This window comes from Megascapheus bottae, chromosome 32 (assembly GCF_031878675.1).
Source record: "Megascapheus bottae isolate mThoBot1 chromosome 32, mThoBot2.hap1, whole genome shotgun sequence".
Classification (NCBI taxonomy): Eukaryota; Metazoa; Chordata; class Mammalia; order Rodentia; family Geomyidae; genus Megascapheus; species Megascapheus bottae.
Genome location: NC_143540.1, coordinates 7804327 through 7824582, shown reverse-complemented (window position 1 = coordinate 7824582; position 20256 = coordinate 7804327). Strand labels below are relative to the sequence as shown.

The following is a 20256-nucleotide window of genomic DNA, read 5'->3' as shown; positions in this document are numbered from 1 at the left end:
GGAACAGGGACAGTCACTTCGGAACCCAGAATAATACCAATCTCAGATCACGGACTAGGAGACCAGAGGGACCCATGGGGAAAGCCCTGAAATTCTAACTTATCTCTGACTTTTCTAGTCCATTCCTCTGCTCAGAGCTAACCCTCCACCAATTCCCCGCCTTCCCCCTCCAACCATCTAGGACTATCAAAAGGGGCCTTTTCAAGCCCTAGCTTATATTAGGGTCCACTTCTTCACTCCCTATTGTGCTCCCCTCCTCCCCCAGGAGTTCTAGAGTCTAATTCTGCGCCCCGCTTTGTTATATGATCCAACTCCAGGCTTCCCAGCAGACAAGGCAGGCCCAGGCTATGCCGCCAGTGGCCTCCAGGGGGCGCCGACGTCGAGCCCGAGGTTGGAGATCTCAGAGCTCGGCTGAGATGGGAGGGGGCGGGGCTCCGGCCTCTGAAGTTCCCCCCCCCACCCTCCCCATCAGGTTCCACCGACCTGGGTCCAGTTCAGAACGACCCCTCCCACCACCACCACCACCCATGACAGCTTCCCAACGCCCCCGATCGGACCCTCCCTCCTTGCAGGCCCAAATGTCTATCTGGAAGGCTGTGTGTGGCCGTGGGTTGGCGCGCCCTACTCTGGCTGTGGCGTGTGCAGAGTTAAGGCGGGAGGTGGTTCTTCCCCCCCCCCCCCCGCCCCCCGCATACACACCGAATCTGAAGAGGGGAGGGGAGGAGGAGGAGGGGGAGCGAGGGGCGGACCCGGAGCAGCCCCGCCCCACGCCGGAGCCGGTGCAGAGCCCCCACCAGATCCCAGCTTCAATCCCTTACCGGAGCCGGGGCGCGCGCCAGCGGAGGTGGAACGGGTGAACCCCCCTTCTCCCCACCCACCCCAGTGCCTTGGTGACAACAGAGAACCCCCCCACCCCGTAGGGTGAGTCCCGCGGGAACCCGCGCTCAGGGGAAGAGTTTGGGGGGTGTGAGGCATAGAACCCCAAGTCTACACTAGCCAGACCCGCCCCCACCTCTCCTTCCAGCTGGAAGTTTGGGGCCAGGAGGCCCCCCCCCACTTTTTTTTTTTTTTTTGGTCAGGTCCAGGGTTTTGGCAGTGAAGTCTCCATAGAAAAAAAGGAAGCTTTGAAAGAAAAAGAAGAAGAAAAAAAAAAAAAAAACTTGAAGGAATTGACTGACCCTAAGGTGCTCAGAAATCCCAGCTGCTTTTTTATCTTAACAGAAAATACCCTGGATCCCCTTGGGGAGCCTTCATGACAGTTAAATCTTTCTCCATAGGGTGGCTGGCATGGGCAAATCCCTGAGGATGAAGCTCAAGAGTGCAATCTTGAGGGCCCCCCTGAATTAAAAACACCCCAGATCTTGCTCTGTGTGTGTGTGTGTGTGTGTGTGTGTGTGTGTGTGTGTGTGTGTGTGTGTGTGCAGGAATTTTCCTGAGCATCTTTGGCTCAAAGCTAGGGATCTAGTACTTGAGCCACAGCTTCTCTTCTGGCTTTTTCTTTTCTTTTCTTTTCTTTTTTTTTGAGTAGTTAATTGGAGATAGTCTTACAGACTTTCTTGCCCAGACTGGCTACAAACTACCGTCCTCAGATCTCAGCCTTTTAAGTAGCTAGGATGACAGGTATGAAGCCCCCAGCACCCCACTCACTTAGTGTTTTGCTGGTGAGAGCGGTTAAACTCTGTGGAATGGCCCCCAGAGAGGGGGTTCAGTTTCTGACACCGGGTAGAGAGTCCTGATAGCTGGATTTCATGCTATCTAGGGAGACTTCTTGTTGGGGGTAGCAGGGGGGGTGGAGAAAGGACGGTAGGATGAGATGTCCTATTCTATTCACCTTACTTCCACTTGAACTGACTTTGATGCAGTAGCTCATGATTGGTTGGTGAGGAAAAGGCCTCCTGTTCCTATAGTGAGAGAGGTTTGTCTTCCTACTCTCCAACTGAGCCTCCCCAGTGATGTGCTCACCTTTTCTCATCAGGGATCTGGGGTCTGCCCTATCCTCAACTCTGTTTCTGGAAGAGCTTGGCAGCAGTGCTGACCCTTTCCCTTCTCTCCTGTAGGTGAAGGCACAAATTCTGGACTGTCAGACACTCCCTGCAGCTCTGGGAGCAATCAAAATGTGGCCCTGTCACATTCCCTTCCTGAGGCCTGTCACCTGAGAAGATAGCGATGGCTTACCATTGGTCTTGAGTAACATGGCTGCGGGTGGTAGCCGGGCCTTTACATGGCAAGTGTTTCCTCCCATGCCTACTTGCCGAGTTTATGGCACAGTGGCTCACCAAGATGGACACTTATTGGTATTGGGGGGCTGTGGACGGTCTGGATTACCCCTGGACACTGCTGAGACATTGGATATGGCTTCACATACATGGCTGGCATTGGCACCTCTGCCCACTGCCCGTGCTGGTGCAGCTGCTGTGGTTCTGGGTAAGCAGGTGCTAGTGGTAGGCGGTGTGGATGAGCTCCAGAGCCCAGTAGCTGCTGTAGAAGCTTACCTGGTTGACGAAGGCCGATGGGAACGTCGAGCTACCCTGCCTCAAGCAGCCATGGGGGTTGCGACTGTGGAGAGAGGTGAGTGGCCCTTTTTTTTTTTTTGTCTGCCCTGGGGCTTGAACTCAGGGCCCAGGGACTGTCCCTGAGCTTCTTATGCTCGAGGCTAGCACTCTACCACAATACCACTTGTGACTTTTTCCTGCTTATGTGCCACTGAGGAATTGAACCTGGGACTTCATGCATGCTAGGCAAGCATTCTACCACAAAGCTACATTCCCAGCCCAAGTTTCCCTATTAAAAAGAAGCTCTTTTAGGTTCCCAGGCATCTTCCAGTCTGTTCTTTTCCTATCTTGGTTCTTTATTCTCAGAGTTTGGACAAGAGATACCCTGGACATGGCTTTGTTCCTTAAATCCAGTCCTTCCTAGCTCTAAACTAGAACTCACAGCAACCTGCTGTAGAGCTGTCTTTCTTGGATGTGAGGTAGGAGTCACAGCCCAGGCTGGCCTCCAGAAGGATATAAGGACCACCGCCCCTCCAGCCACCATCTTGCCCCATTCTTCATTTCTAACTGGCAGTAGGGGGTGTGGCCTAATGACTCTCCTGGTTATAAATAGTCAGGGATGGAGGAGGGAACTAGGGCCTTGGCTCAGAGCCCAGCAAATGCTTAAGTGCTTAGATTACCTCCCCTCCAACACACACACACACACACACAAACACACACAGATTTTGATGTGGACAGAGGCCAAGCAAACCTGGGAATGGTTGCCATGGAAGCCCCCAGCTGATTTGTACATCATTCCAAGGTGCCTAAAACATACTATGAACTCATTTGAAGGCCTAAAATAAGGCAAGAACCTTCTCTAGCGTAAGGGCGTGAGGTAGTGGTGCTGGCTGGATGACTGGGGTTAAAGGCTTGTAGCCCCACAACTCACCTCGGTTTCCAATGGCTCTCCAGAATCTGCTTTCCAGACTGAGCTGTGCTGAGATCTACTTCCCCTTCCTCTCCTCCTTAATCTACCCTTCTCCTCTCTTAATCTACCTTGTGGCCTCCAGGTCTGACCATCAGGTCCAGGCCAGCCCGTTTGGATGCCAGACTTGGTTGCCATAGCGTCTCCAGGGAGACAGAGCCGGATTATAATTAGAGCAGCTGCCTCCTGCTCTTCACTTAGAGGGTCCCCTGGCCGGAGGAGAAATCCCAGCTCTCTTTAAGTTACCACTTCAGAAGATTTCAAATAAATAAATACATAGGTCTCCATCTACCCCTGTTATCCCCAGGCCTGACCAGGGTAAATTTGTCAGAGTGGGGTTGTCAGGTTGGGATGTAGTCCTGGGGCTTGAATTCAAGATCTGGGCACTACCCCTGGGATTCTTTTGCTCAAGGTTAACACATTACCACTTGAGCCACAGCACCACTTTCAGCTTTTTTTTTTCTTTCCCTGTGTATGTGATACTGATGAATCCAACCCAGGGCTTCATGCATGCTAAGCAAGGACGTTACCCCTGGCCACATTCCCAGCCTTCGTGTGCTCTTTCCTATACAGATGGTTTGGTGTATGCCCTCGGGGGAATGGGCCCGGACACAGCTCCCCAGGCCCAGGTACGAGTATACGAGCCCCGCCGAGACTGCTGGCTTTTGCTACCCTCCATGCCCACCCCCTGCTACGGGGCCTCCACCTTCCTGCATGGAAACAAGATCTATGTTCTGGGTAAGGGCTAGGGGATGTGGGAAGACATAGTTAAAGTCCAGAAGCCTCTGTCCACATAGATTGGCTGGAATAGGATGTGGGTGAAAAACTTTGTGGGGAAGAAGGGAGGGTTAATCTAGGCTTACTGTAAAACTCTAACCTCTGGTAGCCCTGCTAGGGTTGGAAAAATCAAACCCAATGCCTATGGGTCTTTTTTTCTGAGTAGTTTATTGGGGTTTTTTCCTTTGTCACTTGTGGGGCTTGAACTATGGGCCTGGATGCTGTCCCTAAGCTCTTCAGCTCGAGGCCAGTGCTCTACCACTTTAAGCCACAGTGCCACTTCTAGTTTTCTGATGGTTCATTGGAGATAAGATTCTCATGGACTTTCTTGCCTGGGCTGGCTTTGAACCTTGATCCTTAGACCTCAGCCTCCTGAGTAGCTAGGATTGCAGGCATGAACCATCGTGTCTGGCTGACTATGGGTCTTATGGGGTCACTGACCCATGAGTAGCAGTTGTGCAATACAGCTGGACATGGTGGGGGGAGCCCAGGGGAGACAGATCAAATAAATGAGCCAAAGCCTCTGGGCTCCCACCCAAGTGCTCCATTTTCTCTTGCCAGGGGGCCGTCAGGGTAAGCTTCCGGTGACTGCTTTTGAAGCTTTTGACTTGGAGGCCCGTACCTGGACCCGACATCCAAGCCTGCCCAGCCGTCGGGCCTTTGCTGGCTGTGCCATGGCTGAAGGCAGTGTCTTCAGCCTGGGTGGTTTGCAGCAGCCCGGGCCACATAATTTCTACTCTCGCCCGCATTTTGTCAACACTGTGGAGATGTTTGATCTGGAACATGGTGAGTAGTGGTTATCTTGGACTGTTCTACTGTCCACAGGAGGGAGGAAGGGGGCAGTGTGTGTGTGTGTGTGTGTGTGTGTGTGTGTGTGTGTGTGTGTGTGTGTTTAGGAATGTGTATCCAGGTTTGATCTCTTCTCTCTTGCAGGGTCCTGGACCAAACTGCCCCGTGGCCTACGCATGAGGGATAAGAGAGCTGATTTTGTGGTTGGCTCCCTTGGGGGCCACATCGTGGCTATTGGGGGCCTTGGTAAGTCTACAGGACTAAGGAGAAGAAAGAAACATAAAGACAGGAAAGATTTGGGGTTGGTGGCTCAGGACTGGAGGCTGAGATCTGAGGATCGTGGTTTGAAGCCTGCCTGCCCAGCAAAGTCTGTGAGATGTATATGTCTAATTAATCACAGAAAAAAGCTGGATGTGGTGCTGTGGCTCAGGTGGTAGTAAAATGCTTTCCTTTGAATAAAAGTTGCTCAGGGACAGTGCCCAGGCCCAGAGTTCAAACCTTAGGACTGGAAGAGGGGAGGGGAAAGGGAAGGGATAGGAGGGAAAGAGTAGCTCCTACCAGGAGGAAACTCCCCCTTTCCATGATTCCTGGATAAAGAGCTCAGGGACAACACCCAGACCCAGAGTTCAAGCCCCGTGACTGACAAAAAAAAAATCAAAACATGAATGTATTGCATGAACAAATGAGGGCCAAGGCCCTTTAGTCCATCCTACAATGATAACTATTAGAGGGAGATAAAAGGCCTAGAGTACCTCTTAATCATCTCTCTCCTTTCCTGCAGGCAATCAGCCATGCCCTCTGGGCTCTGCAGAGAGCTTCAGTCTGGCCCGAAAGCGCTGGGAAATACTGCCTGCCATGCCCACAGCCCGCTGCTCCTGCTCTAGCCTCCAAGCTGGGTCCAGGCTGTTTGTGATTGGAGGTGTGGCCCAGGGTCCCAGTCAAGCTGTAGAAGCACTGTGTCTGCGGGATGGAGTCTGATAGTCTGGTGGGACCAGTTCATGGGAGCAGCTTCGGGTGGGACCAGATATCTGATTCCTTTAGTACTTAAAGGAACTCTCTTGTGGCTCTGTGGGGTGCAGGAGGCACAGAGGTGGGCACTGGAGGCACACTGCCTCCGAGATAGGGGTTGGGGAGCCTTTGTCATTAACATAGGGCACACCATATGCTTACACTACCTTTAGCACCATCTAGTCATGAACCATATCTAGCTCAACTGTTGTCCTAAAAGCAATTAGGCCCTCTGTCCAACTGGGAAGTGGGGAGAGACAAAAGCTGACCTTAATATCCCCAAGCCCCTCCACCATTCTCATCATAGGATAGCCAAGCAGTGGATTAGGCTCACCTCAATGGCCATTCCTGAAACATTTCAGCTGTTGACTGTCTTGAGGGTCTTAGTAGACCCATAAGCATTCAGAGTAGTGGGGGGGGGCAGAGGTGAATGGAAGAGAAAATGTGAGAATTATCAGAGGGCCAGGGATATGCTGATCTTGGAGCCCTCCCACACTGATGGTTTATGACTTTGGGCAAGTCATTTCACCTCTCTGTGCCTCAGCGTCCTCATCTGTCAATGAGGATTCTCTGAAACCTTCCAGCCCTATCTACCTCACAGGGCTGTTGTGAGGAGTGAGGGAATTTGGATGTAGAAGTAAAAAAAAAAAAAAACTGCTAAAATCTGATTTGAACTCCTGTAGTTTTTCTCAAAGTCTCCTGCTCTCCTTTAGAAACTCAACTCTCTCAAGGATGAGGGTCTCAAAGGAACCTCTTGATTCTGCCTTCTGGTGTGTGTATGTGTGGGTATGTACACGCTGGTCCTGTGGCTTGAACTCAGGGCTTAGGCACAGTCCCAGGGAATTTTTGCTCAAGGTTAGCTGGCATATTAACCGCAGCTGCACTTCTGGCTTTTTGGTGGTTCCTTGGAGATTAAAAACCTCATAACCTTTCCTTCCTAGGCTGGGCTTTACATCTCAATCCTCAGATCTCAGCCTGCTGAACACATGACAGACATGAGAGGCCAGTGCCTGTCTTCAGCCTCCTCACTCTTTTTGTTTTGTGTTGTTGGTTTGGGGTGTTGAACTCAGGACACCTGGGCATTGCCCCTGAGCTTTTGTGCTTAGGGTTAGCACTCTACTATTTTGAGCCACAGCCGCATTTCCAACTTTTTGGTAACTATTTCGAGATATGAGTCTCATGGACTGGCTTCCTTGCCTGGTCTGGCTTTCAGCCATGATCCTCAGATCTCAGCCTCCTGTGATTATATGCTAGGAAAATAGGTGTGCAATTGCATGCTAGGATTACAGGTACGAGCCATTGGCTCCCAGCCTTCTAGAACTCAGCCTCCTGAATGCCGTCCATGTACTTTTTTCTCCACAGTCCTGGGGGCTTCATCAACTCAGGGCTTTGGCACTGTCCTTGAGTTGCTTTTGCTTAAGGCTAGCACCCTACCACTTGAGTCACATCATCACTTCCAGCTTTTTCTGCTTATGTGGTACTGAGGAATCGAACCCAGGGCTTCATGCATGCTAGGCAAGCACTCTAGGCCACCTTCCCAGCTCTCCATAGACACCAACTCCCCAGCCTATTATACACATATGGACACAAATAGACTAGATCTGGCAATAAACAAAGAATCTTAGCTCATCAGCCCCCACTCCAAGGCTTGCAAGTCTGAACAAGCTGCAGTATCAACTATTTATTTAATGATGTAGACCAGTTTAGACACTCAGAAACCCCAGCATGGAGATAATGTTGCAGTAGCTTGGGTTTCCGGATGTCTGGAAGATCAGGTAGTGGGTCTTTGACTGACGCACGGAAATTTATCTTGTTGATACCACAGTAGCCACTGTGGGATGGCTGGCAGAAGTTTTGCTGATAGGTGGTGTTGACATAAGGAGTCTGGACTTTCATAAAATCCACTAGGCGCTGAGGGATAATACCAAGTTTTGAGCCTGGCTGGAAGTCAATCTGGTAGGAAGATTTCAGAGGTCGCTGACGACTCAAATCCAGCTCACTGGGTGCCCAGCGCAGGAAGGTATGACGCTGCCATAGACGCTCCAGATCTTTCCGTCTTCCAATTCCCTGTAGCAGCCAGTAGGGGCCCTTCTCAACGGTACGGGCCCTTGGCCCACAGTCTTGGCACCAGGCACTTGCTTGAATCCCACCTAATTCTAAATCTACTTAGTGATACCCAGATTATGTTTGTATTCCCTGACCTATACCCTACTTTCTTTGGCCTGCCTTCACAGTGGTGTTATCCATGAGGACACAGTGGTCTCACAGTTTTGAGCGGAGGTGTTGGGATGGGGGCATTGTGCCAGTCCTGGGATTTGAATCATGCGTCTTAGCACTGTCTCTGAGTTTTTGTACTCAAAGCTAGCATTCTACCACTTTGAGCCACACCTCCACTTCTGGCCTTTTTTTTTTTTCTTTTTTTCCTTTTTTAAAAATTGTAATTAATAGAAGGGTTACAGTTATATTGGCCAGATAGAAGGTACATTACTTCTCAAACATTGATACCCCTTTTCTCATGTTTTTGTCCCCATTTCCCTTACCCCACCCCCTTCCCTCATCTTGTTTTCCCCCTTTCCTATCCTATTTTAAATAAATAAATGTATATGCCACATACCAGATAACAAGGTAAGATACTGTAACAATATGCGAATAACCAAGGGACAACAAAAGAGATGTGAAATAACATAGTACATTATAGTTCTTTCATTTAGCCTCATCCTATATGGCCTTATGTAACTAGGTTTTTCCCTATTGTAATCCTCTGTTAGGAGAGTCCAAGGTTTATACTACTTATGACAAATGAGGGAAACCATTGAGCCTTTTTTTTTTTTTGGTAGTTAATTGGAGAAAAAAGAGTCTCATTGGCTTTCTGGTCCAAACTGGCTTCAAACCATGATCCTCAGATCTCAGCCTCCTGGGTAGTTAGGATTTACATGTATCAGCCATTGGTGTATCTCAGAATATCTACATACTGTCAGCAAAGGAAACCACTGCAGAGATGGCTTTGTCTAGGGAATGTGCTATTTCCCATTGGAGAATGGTGATAGAGAAATAGTCTTCTACTTGTTGAAGAAACCATCCCTTCCCCTCAAGGTCTTATCTCATCCACCCTGCCAACTGCTCTGTCTTCAACTTCAAGCTAGGCTGAGGGATTTCTCCCTCTCCTACTTTTTAGCACTCACTTTGTCGAAGGAAATGCGGTTGTCATGCTTGGAGAAGAAATGCTGCTTGGCTGGCTCCTTGGAAAACAGTAAGAAACAAGGTGAAGGGAGAAAAATCATGTGTATCTGTTCACAAAGATGTATAAAGGTCCATTACAGAGGAACACTTCAGGAACCACCACCCCTAAACTACCAGCACCTTGAAAATAAGAGATAAATTAAAGCAATACCTCAACTCTTGGGTTATCCCATCCTGGGATTTGCCCTGAGGCAGAAGCTTCTGGATCAGGCTTGAAGCATCTGAACAATCTTGCCATTCATGATACCCTTTTACGTAGATTACCTACATCTGGGGTTTGAGTTTCTCCTTCATTCTATCCATGCTTGCTCCCTGAAAACGTATCCATGTTCTGGACTGTGTTATGGCTTTAAATTGTGATCCTCAGATCTCAGCTTCCTGACTAACTAGGATTATAATAGGCATGAGTTACCGGTGCTGTGCCCAGCTTGGAAACTATCATTTCTGTCTTTAGCTATTTGCTATCAAGCTATTTGCTGAACTTCCAGGCTCAATAGCCAACTACCTATTGATCCATGTGTTTGGAGATGACTTTTCAGGCACTTCCAGGCTCAACAGCCAACTACCTACTCCCCAGATGGGTAGTTGGGTAGTTAGGTAGTTGGCTATTGAAAGCCAACTCCAAACACATGGGCCATACACCAAATTCATTCTAGGTATAGTCCCTCCCAGTTCAGGCCACAGACAGCTGCTGTATCCTGCCAAATATTCTCCGTGGATTTTATTTTTTATTTATTGGCTGGTCCTGAGGCTCAGAGCTTGAGCACTGTTCCTGAGCTCCTTTTGCCTGAAGTCATTCAAGTTTCTCACCTAGAGAGTGCGGAGCTTTCAAGCTCCCCATTTTAATCTGTTGGAGTGTGCATGTGTGTGTGTGTGTGCACGTGCGTGCGCTGTGTGTGCTGGTACTGGGATTTGAACTCAGGTCCTCAAGTTATCATTCCTGGCTGGCTCTCTTCCACGTGAGCCACATTTCCAGTCTGGCACTTTTCTGGTTTATTAGAGCTAGAGACTCCTGGACTTTTCTGCCTGAGTTGGCATTAAACTGAGATTCTTCAGATCTAAGCTTCCTGAGCAGCTAGGCTTATAGACATGGGCCATCAGCCTAGTGATACAGACAGCCCATGCAGAAAAGTTCATAAGTCTCTTATTTCCAATTAACCACCAAAAATCCAGAAGTGGAGCCATGGCTCAAGTGGTAGAGTGCTAATCTTGAGCATAAAAGTAAAGGACAGTGCCCAGGCCCTGAGTTCAAGCCCCAGTACCAGCACAAACACACACACACACAAAACAGAACAACAAAGACCCATTGGTATGGAGGTTTAGTTCAGTTATAGAGCATGGGGCTTATTATGTACAAGTCTATGGGTTCAATTCCCAGCACCAAATAAAGCAAATCACCTCTTTTATAGTACCTCAGGAGGCTGGAGCAGATGGATTGTGGTTCTAAGTCAGCCAGGCAGAGAAGTCTCTAAGACTCTACCACCAATTAACTAGCAAAAAAAAAACAAAAAAAAAACCCACAAACAAAAAAAGAAACAGCCTGGAGGTGTGGCTCGAATGGTAGGGAACCAGCCTATAAATAAGCTGAGTAAAATACTTGAAATACTGCACACAAACCTTATAACTAGCAAAAAAGTGAAGATTATTTAAAAAAAGAAAAATACAAACCACATATTTAAGAAAAGTCTACGATCTAGACTACATGAAGAATTCTAGGGAGCTGAGTGCCAGCAGCCCATGCTTATAATCCTAGCCACTCAGGAGGCTGAGATCTGAGGATCCCAGTTTGATGACAGCTCAGGCATGAAAGAAAGAAGTCCATGAGACACTTATGTCTAATTACCAAAAAGCCAGAAGTGGAGCTGTGGCTCAGAGTGGTAGAGCACACACACAAAAAAAAAGAATAAAAAAGAATAAAAAGAAAAACCCAAGAAAAGACTAGAATGAGGGGCCGGGAGTTTGTCGTAGTGGTTAAAGTGCTTGCTTACCATGCACGAAGGCCCGGGTTCGATTCCTCGGTACCACATACATAGAAAAATGCCGGAAGTGGTGCTGAGGCTCAAGTGGTAGAGCTTAGCCTTGAGAAAGTCCAAGGACAGTGCTCAGGCCCTGAGCTCAAGCCCAGGACTGGCAAAAAAAAAAAAAAGACTAGGATGACTGAACAATAGACTATTTGAAGAATTCTAGGGCTAAATACAGCACTTGCCTAGCATGCACAAGGTCTTGGGTTCCATTCTGGAACTTGGGGGAAAGAAGAAAAGTTTATCAAGAAGTGTAACATCTCAGGCTGGGAATGTGGCTTAGAGGTAGAGTGCTTGCCTAGCATACATGAAGCCCTGGGTTCAATTTCTCAGTACCACACACACAGAAAACGCCAGAAGTGGTACTGTGGCTCAAGTGGTAGAGTGCAAGCCTTGAGCAAAAGAAGCTCAGGAACAGTGCCGAGCCCCTGAGTTCAAGCTCCAGGACTGGCCAAAAAAAAGTATCACATCTCAACAGCAAAATAAGCAACAATCTAATTAGAAGATGAACAAACAGTATGAAGATATTTCACGAAGAGGGATATACAGATGGCCAAAGACACATGAAATGATATTCAGCATCATTAAACATTCATTCAGTGCAAATCAAAATCACCATGAAATGTCACAACACATCTATCAGAATGGCTAAAATTAAAAATGGAGATATTACCAAATGTTCATGGGAATGCAGAGAAACTAGATCATTCATGCCTAGCTGGTGGAAACGGAATATGGTCCAGCCACATTGGAAAACAGCTTGATACTTTCTTTAAAAAGCTAAACATGCAACTACCATATGACCCAACAATTATACTTCTGGGCATTTATCCCAGACAAATGAAAACTTATGTTCATCCAAAAAAAATATCTGCACACAAATGTTCATAGCAGCTTTATTTGTAAGTGCCAAAACTAGAATCAATGTAGGCATCCTTTAATAGGTGAATGGCTGAACAAACTGGCACATATGTATCTGAAACTACTACATAATAATGACATGAAATTGATACACCATTTGAATCACTCTCCAGGAAATTATCCTGAGTAAGGAAATCCAACATTCAAAGGTTCCCTAGTTCTCTCATATGGAATTTAAAGAATATATATATGTGTGTGTGTACATATATATTACTATATACATAATGATATATATATATATATCAATGTGTAGTACTGAGAATTGAACTCAGAGCCTTGCATTTGGTAGGCATTTTTCTACCACTTGAGTCACATCTCCTGCCCCTTTCTTCCCTTTGTTATTATTATTATTATTAATTATTATTATTATTATTATTATTATTTTGCCAGTCCTGGAGGTTAAACTCTCGGCCTGGGCACTGTCTCTGAGCCTCTCTGTGTTCCAGAATAGTGTTCTACTGGCCGGGAGTTTGGCCTAGTAGTAGAGTGCTTGCCTAGCATGCATGAAGACCTGGGTTCCATTCCTCGGTACCATATACATAGAAAAAGCCGGAAATGGTGTTATTGCTTAAGTGGTAGAGCTCTAGCCTTGAGAAAGTCCAAGGACAGTGCTCAGTCCCTGAGTACTGCCCAGGACTGGCCAAAAAAAAAAAAAGAATAGTGTTCTACCACTTTGAATTCAGCTCCACTTGTGATTTTCTAGTGGTTAATTGGAGACAAAAGTCTCATGGACTTTCCTGTCTGGTCTGTCTTTGAACTGCAATCCTCAGATCTCAGCCTTCTGAGTAGCTAGGATTATAGGCATGAGCCGCAGGCACCCAGATAGTCTAACATATTAATATTTTGCCTGCCCTGGGGCTTGAGCTCTGGGTCTGGGCACTGTCCTTGAGCATTTTTTGCTCAAGACTGATGCTCTACCACTTGAGCCACAGCACCACTTTCAGCTTTTTCTATGTATGTGGTACTAAGGAATCAAACTCAGGGCTTCCTGCATACTAAGAAAGCACTCTACCCTAAGGCCACACTCCTGGCCCTATTCCAACATTTTTAAGTGACAAAATTTTAGAAATGGAAGGAAATTGGTAGTTGGGAACAGAGAAGGCAGGGAAGAGGGAGGCAGGTAGGTATAATGGATAAAAAGAAAGCATTAAGTTGGTTGTCAGTGGCTCACACCAGTAATCCTAGCTACTCAGAAGGCTGAGATTTGGGGATCTTGATTTGAAATTATGCAGAGTAAGAAAGCCCATGAGACTTATCTCCAGTGAACCACCAAGAAGCCAGAAGTGGACCTGTGGCTCAAGTAGTAGAGAAATAGCCTTGAGCACAAACATTCACAGTCAGTACTCAGGCTCTAAGTTCAAGGCCCATGACTGACAAAGAAATGTGGAAGGGAAACAATCAGGGATTTTTTTTTTTGCCAGTCTTGGGCTTAAGCTCAGGACCTGAGCACTGTCCTTGGACTTTCTCAAGGCTAGAGCTCTATCACTTGAGCCTCAGCACCACTTCTGGCTTTTTTTCTATGTATGTGGTACTGAGGAATCGAACCCAGGCCCTCACGCATGCGAGGCAAGCATTCTACCACTAAGCCAAACTCCCGGCCCCAGCAACCAGGGATCTTTATGATGCTGATCAGAATCTTACCTGGTGACTCACACCTGTAATCCTAGCTACTCAGGATGCTGAGATCTGGAGGATCACTGTTCAAAGCCAGCCAGGGCAAGAAAGTCCATGAGACTCTTATCTCCAAATGAACCACCAGAAAACCAGAAGTGGTACTGTGGCTCAAAGTGGTAGAGCACTAGCCTTGAGCTAAGAGCTCAAATACAGCATACAAGCCCAGAGTTCAAGCCCCATGACTGACCAAAAAAACAAAAAAAAAACCCAAACAAACAAAAAAACAAAGCTTAACTGTGTTAGTATCTATGTGAACTTACATGGATGATTACATCTTGAAGATTTTAGCGCATGCACCCAAACACATGTGTGCATGTGGAAATCTGAATGAGATTGGTGGATTGCAGTATTGATAATACTGTATGATATAATTCTGTAGTTTATTAAATATTATTGAGGGAAACTGGGCAAAGAATGAAAAGGATCTCTATTAATTTCTTACAACTGCCTGTAAATCTACCATCCCTTTCTTTTATTTTGGGGTAGCCCTGGGGATTGAGCTCAGGACCTCATGTTTGCAAGGCAAGCCTTCTACCTGCCTTGCCATGCCTCTAGTCCCGTTTTTTGCCTTGGATGTTTTCAAATTCAAGTCTCAATTTATGACCAGATTGGCTTAGACTTCCATCATGCTATTCGTGTTACCCTGTGTCACTGTTGTGTTTTCCTCTGTAGCTGGGATATCAGATGTATGCCACAGCGCCCAACCACTGGTTGAGATAAGAGTCTCTTGGATTCTTATGCCTGATCTGGCCTTGATCTGTAATCCCCAGATTTTCACCTCTGAAGCAACTCTGATTCCAGATGAGAGCCTCTAATCTGAGCTCAGTCATCTTAGTGAAATCCTGACTTATAATCATCTTAATGAAAATTTCAATTAAAAAAAAAAAGCTGGGAGCCTAGATCAAGTTCTACTTGATCTCTACGTCTCTCCCATCTCTATTCTCAGCTAGAGAATTGTTCAGTGCCCTAGAGTGAATGCCTCTATTTGGAGGCAACTCTGATTCTGAAAAATCATTGTTCCTGCAGTGATAGGATAATCTACTAACTCCCACTGATTCAAGTTTTGCTCTCTCACAGCTGTGGGAGCATAGTGAGAAGCAGTCATTTCCTTTTTATCCAGGAAGTTCTGGGTATTTTTGCCCCTGATGAGGTTTATCATTTGCATGTTTTTTCCGTGTGTGTGTGTGTGTGTGTGTGTGTGTGTGTGTGTGTGTGTATCCTAAGAACTGTCCTTAACCCCTTTGCTCAAGGCTGGTGCTCTAACCACTTGAGCGACACCTCCGCTTCTAGCTTCTTAGTGATTCATTGGACATAAGTCTGCCCTTGACTGACTTCAAAGCTTGATTCTTATATCTCAGCCTCCAGAATAGCTAGGATTGCAAGGGAGAGCCATTGGTGTCTGGCTGACAAAATCTTTTTATCTGCCTCCAAACTCAAGGAAAGTGGTTGTCCTATCCTGAAAAGGATTTAAACAACCATAGCTGAAATCAGCCTTCTGGAATCTGGTTTGTCTCAGCCAGTGAGAAAATAAAATATGTACCTTCCCTGGGTAATCCTATTAATTAAAACAGCTTTAAATTAGAACGAGACAATAAACTTGACATTTATTCAATCTGAGTCTAAGACACAGAGATCATGCTATTCTGAGCTGCTTGTAATACCAGTAGATGCTGTAGATTTTCAGTATGGTAGCAGCTGAAATTTGTTCCTTATGTGTCTGTTCCTTAGGGACTGAGCTTAATAGATTTGAATAGGATATTTTGATCTCTGGGATGAAAGATGTCACTGAGAGCTAATACAAATATAAAAGAGGAAGAGTATGATTAGTTTCTGTTCTTGTATTATCCCAACACTTATCATTCTTACAAAAGAGGTCGTGGCTGAGAGTGTAGCCTAGCAGTAGAGTGCATGCATGAAGTCCTGGGTTCGATTCTTCAGTACCACATATACAGAAAATGCCAGAAGTGGTGCTGGGGCTCAAGTAGTAAAGTGCTAGCTTTAAGAAAGCTCAAAGACAGTGCCCAGGCACTCAGTTCAAGCCCCAGGAATGGCAAAAAAAGATATAGCCAGATACATATGGCTCAGGACTGTCATCTTAGCTATTCAAGAAGCTAAAATCTGAAGATCACAGTTCAGCCCAGGCAAGAAAATCTGAGAGTGACATCTTCAATGAACCACCAAAAAGTTGGAAGTAGAGGTGTGACTCTAGTAGAATGCTAGCCTCAAGCAAAAATGTTAAGGGACAATAACCCAGGCCCTGAGTTCAAATCCCAGGACCAGCAAACACACACATACCACCACCACCACCACAACCATCACCACAGATGATGGCCCCTGATAAGACAAGTTGGATCTAGCTTTGAGCCTGGTTTTGACTTTGCAATTATTACTAGATTTTCTTTCTTTCTTTCATCAGTCCTGGGTCTTAAACTCAGGGTCTGGGTCCTAGGCACTGTCCCTGAGCTTCTTTTGCTCAAGGCTAGCATACTACCGCTAGAGCCACAGCGTCACTTCTGAGTTTTTCTGTACATGTGGTACTGAGGAATCAAACCTGGGGCTTCATGCATGCTAGACAAGTACTCTACCACTAAGCCACCTTCCAAGCCCTACCAGGTACTCTTTACAACAGGAAATGCTAAGGAAGGTTGGGTTATGCAACCTCTAGTGTCCTGTTGTCAGCTTGAAGAATCAAGATGGCCGATCCAATAAGGACCTAGCCAAAGGCTGGGAAATAAAAGGCTGCTATGGTTGAAGCAAATCTTGGTTTTGTTTTTATGTTTGCTGGTCCTGAGGTTTGATTTCAGGGACAGAGTCCCTAAGACTCTCTGTGCTCAAAGCTAGTGCTCTACCACTTTGAGCCACAGCACCACTTCTGGTTTTCTAGTGGGTCATTGGAGATAAGAGTCTCACAGGCTTTCGTACCCAAGCTGCCTTTGAACCACATTCCTCAGATCTCAGCCTGAGTACGTAGGGTTACAAACATGGGATACTGGCACCTGGCTCCTGAGAACTTTTGAATGTTTTTTGTTCTGTTTTGTTTTTGCTGGTCCTGGGACATGAACTCAGGCCCAGGGCACTGTCCCTGAGCCTCTCTGTGTTCAAGGCTAGCACAATACCACTTGAGCCATAGCACTAATTCTGGCTTTTTCAAGTAATTTGTTGGAGATAAGAGTCATAGGGAATTTTCTGCCCAGAATTCAGATCTTCAGATCTCAGCCTCCTGAGTAGCTAGGATTATGGATTTGAACCACCAACCCCTGATTTCTTTTTGGATTCTAAAGGCTGTCTTTGCATTTATAACTCACCTCACCTGAGCATTAGATTGCCCAGTTTGGTACCTGCTCTTCTCCCCTTGCTGATAGGAAAAAGGTACAAAACCTCCCATCCATCTCAGAGGTAGGCTAGTCTCAGATGTTCAGTGTGTCTCCACAAGGGCTAGAACAAGCCAGGTGTTGGTGGCTCATGCTTGTAATTCTAGCTACTCAGGAGGTTGAGATCCAGGATCACCATTCAAAATCAGTCTGGGCAGGAAAGTCCCTGAGACTCATCTCCAATGACTCACCAGGAAAGTGGAAGTGGAGGTGTAGTTCAAAGAGGTAGAGTGCTCACTTTGAGCAGCAAGGCTCAGGGATAGCGCCCAGGCCCTCAATTCAAGCAAAACAGCAGATCAAAATAAGAAAAGAAAGAAAGAGAGAGAGAGAGAGAGAGAGAGAGAGAGAGAGAGAGAGAGAGAGAGAGAGCGCGCGAGTGCGAGCGAGAGAGAAAATACTCTTAGGACTTAGGAGAGACAGAACTGGCCCATCCTTCCCCTGAGGGTAGCATGGTACCTGACTTCTCTTCAGGAACACTGCTGGAGGCTGAGGTTTGGCTGCAAGACGATATTCTCCTGCACTTTCATTCTTGACTTGACCTCTGTAGTGTCCATAGAAACCACTGTTGTGCTAGAACAAGGCATGCACGATGGGTAAAAGGCACAATTCACACCCCTATCTGGGCTCCTAGACACCAGAGATCCTCATCTGAACATTCTAGAGAACTCTGACCACAACTCAGATCAGACATCCTGGGAATCTGGCACAGAGTAGTAAACTTTCCCAAAGAAGTATTTAACCACTAGAGAATTTCTGGAGACACATTCAAAGAAAAGTACTAGCAGAGGACAAAAATGACATCTTTTTGGATCTGTGATAGATCCAAGAAGCAACTGGGGCTTGAACTCAGGGCCTGAGCACTGTCTCTTGAGCTTTCTCAAAGCTAGTGCACTGCCACTTTGAGTCACAGTGCCACTTTGGCTCAAGGTTAGTGTTCTACCACTTAAGGCATAGTGCCACGACTGGGTTTTTTTTCTGCAATTGAGATAAAAATTTTACATGCTTTCCTGTCTGGGCTGTCTTTAAACTGTTCTCCTCAGATCTCAGCCTCCTGAGTAGCTAGGATTACAGGCATGAGCCACCAGTACCTGGCTGAAACCTTCTTAATTCACCCTCATGAGTCAGATTTTATGCCCAACCCCAGGGGCCAGGGATCAGGATTAAGTAGAAAGTACTTAACTCTTACCCAGGAGCCTACTAAAGCACTTTTCATTTGTCCAGAAACAGAGTAGAGAAGGCAAGATTTCTTCTTGCCTTTGTGAGGGTACATCTGAGGAATTTCCAGACGGTCAACTGCTTGTTGCTTAGTGACAAAAGGAAGATGTGACTACACAATTCTGTTTGTTGAGGCAGCACAAGCCTATTGCTCTTTTGTCCTTGTTGCTCTGTTTCTCTCTCTCTCTCTCTCCTCTCCCCCCAAGAGAGAAACCTGGGCCTTGGCATTATCAACTGTGGGGAGCTCTTATATAAACACATACAGCTCCACAGGGAAGTCTGATGGGACTCACAGCCAATGAAATATTAAAGAATGTGTTCGAGGCAAATCCAGTGTTTTAAAACCATGCAACCCTACAGCCAGGGATATAATTTTAGAAAGCATTTCATGTATTGAAGAGAAACGTTCAAAGGGGTTGGTGGCTGTTAGAATGAAATTACTGCCTCAGAAGAAAGGTTCTGCCAAGTCCTTTTAAGAGTTTATGATAATGAGGAATGCCAGTTGTGACGGATAAATGTTACAAGGGCTTGAATGGAGGTTGAGAGTATAACAGGAAAGCATAAACGGGAACCTGCAAAGAATTGAACATCATGGTATATTTGGGGGGGGGGTTTGTTTCATAATACACGATCCTATGACATGGTACAGTTTCCCCCCCACACACACTCCAGAGGCTTTAACTCAGAGCCTGAGCACTGTCCTTGGGTTTTCTCAAGGCTAGTGCTCTACCACTTTGAGCCACAATGCCACTTCTAGTTTTCTGGAGATTCATTGGAGATAAGTCTCCCAGACATTCGTGTCCAGACTGGCTTTGAACCATGATCCTCAGATCTCAACCTCCTGAATAGCTAGGATTACAGGCATGGACCCCCAACACCCCAGCTAGTTCTAACATTTTCTAGACCAAGTGCTTGTCCACCTAGCCATTCCGTCAGCCAACATTCTGATCCATCTGTCTCAGCCCACCCCTCCCCCTAGGTGAGATTGCACGCTTCCCTTATTCTTTTTCGTTGTTATAGATACATGACCATTCCCTAGAATTTTATGCATTAGAACTCTACAATATGAATCCTCTGTCTCTGTTTTTTCCTCTGTTAGCTATATTAGTTATTCGGAGGGAGGGGGGAATTTCATTGTTATTTTTCCACAAGTTTTTGTTTTTGGTTTAGGCTTTGTTTTTGTCTGTTTTTTGGTGGGTCCTGGGGCTTGAACTCTGGGCACGGTGCCTGAGTTCTTCAGTCCTACCCCCTGGAGTCACAGAGCCACTTCCAGTTTTCTAGTGATTAACTGGAGATCAGAGGCTCCCTGGACTTGAGTGCCCGGGCTGGCTTTGAACCTCCCTCCTCAGATGTCAGCCTCCCGAAGAGCCAGGATGAGAGGCGTGAGCCACCAGCACCCGGCTCCTTTTTCCACGAGTCGACCATCGAGTCCAGCCTCACCCTCTTCTCACGGTCCTGTCAGCCCCTTCTTCTTCTTCCTGAGTGTGTAGTATCTTGTGGCGAGGTGCCTCGAGTGTGGCCTGGGGCTGCTCTCCAGGGTTCAGTCTTGATATATGTGTATTTCTTTCCCCCATTGAATGGGGGAAAAAGTGTCCCGTGTGTCTCTCCCCACCAAGGACTGCGACTGCTCTTCTTGGGTTTCTACCATCCGAGCCTCTGCCGTGTTCTGGTCTCTCACCCCCTGGGTTCAGAAATGGCAGCTCGCCACTGGTGGGGGTTCAAGGCCTCTCTGCTTGGCCTATAAGCCTGGGAAGAGCGGTCAGGTGACCAGTGTGGGGGTG

The 20256-nt window shown here is 46.7% G+C and overlaps 2 protein-coding genes across 3 annotated transcripts; one reads left to right on the top strand and one right to left on the bottom strand.

Moving 5' to 3' along the window:
- Positions 1-2063: 2063 nt before the first annotated feature.
- On the top strand, positions 2064-6687 carry Klhdc8b (kelch domain containing 8B). The gene is made up of 5 exons (XM_090323687.1): positions 2064-2568; positions 4033-4197; positions 4798-5022; positions 5170-5271; positions 5807-6687. Exons 1-5 carry the CDS (start codon positions 2193-2195, stop codon positions 6001-6003), a joined length of 1065 nt encoding a protein of 354 aa, XP_090179813.1. The 5' UTR covers positions 2064-2192; the 3' UTR covers positions 6004-6687.
- A 1012-nt stretch (positions 6688-7699) lies between these two features.
- Positions 7700-20173, bottom strand: Cimip7 (ciliary microtubule inner protein 7). 2 transcript variants are annotated; one of them, XM_090323692.1, is made up of 5 exons: positions 19916-19960; positions 18447-18563; positions 17717-17830; positions 9216-9272; positions 7700-8121 (listed from the first exon to the last, which is right to left on the bottom strand). In XM_090323692.1, the coding sequence occupies exons 2-5, from the start codon at positions 18528-18530 to the stop codon at positions 7711-7713; spliced, it is 666 nt and encodes a 221-aa protein (XP_090179818.1). In that variant the 5' UTR covers positions 18531-18563; positions 19916-19960; the 3' UTR covers positions 7700-7710. The 2 variants fall into 2 exon arrangements, with proteins under 2 accessions (XP_090179818.1, XP_090179817.1); XM_090323691.1 differs by lacking the exon at positions 18447-18563 and having other exon boundaries at positions 17717-17822; positions 19916-20173.
- Positions 20174-20256: the final 83 nt, after the last annotated feature.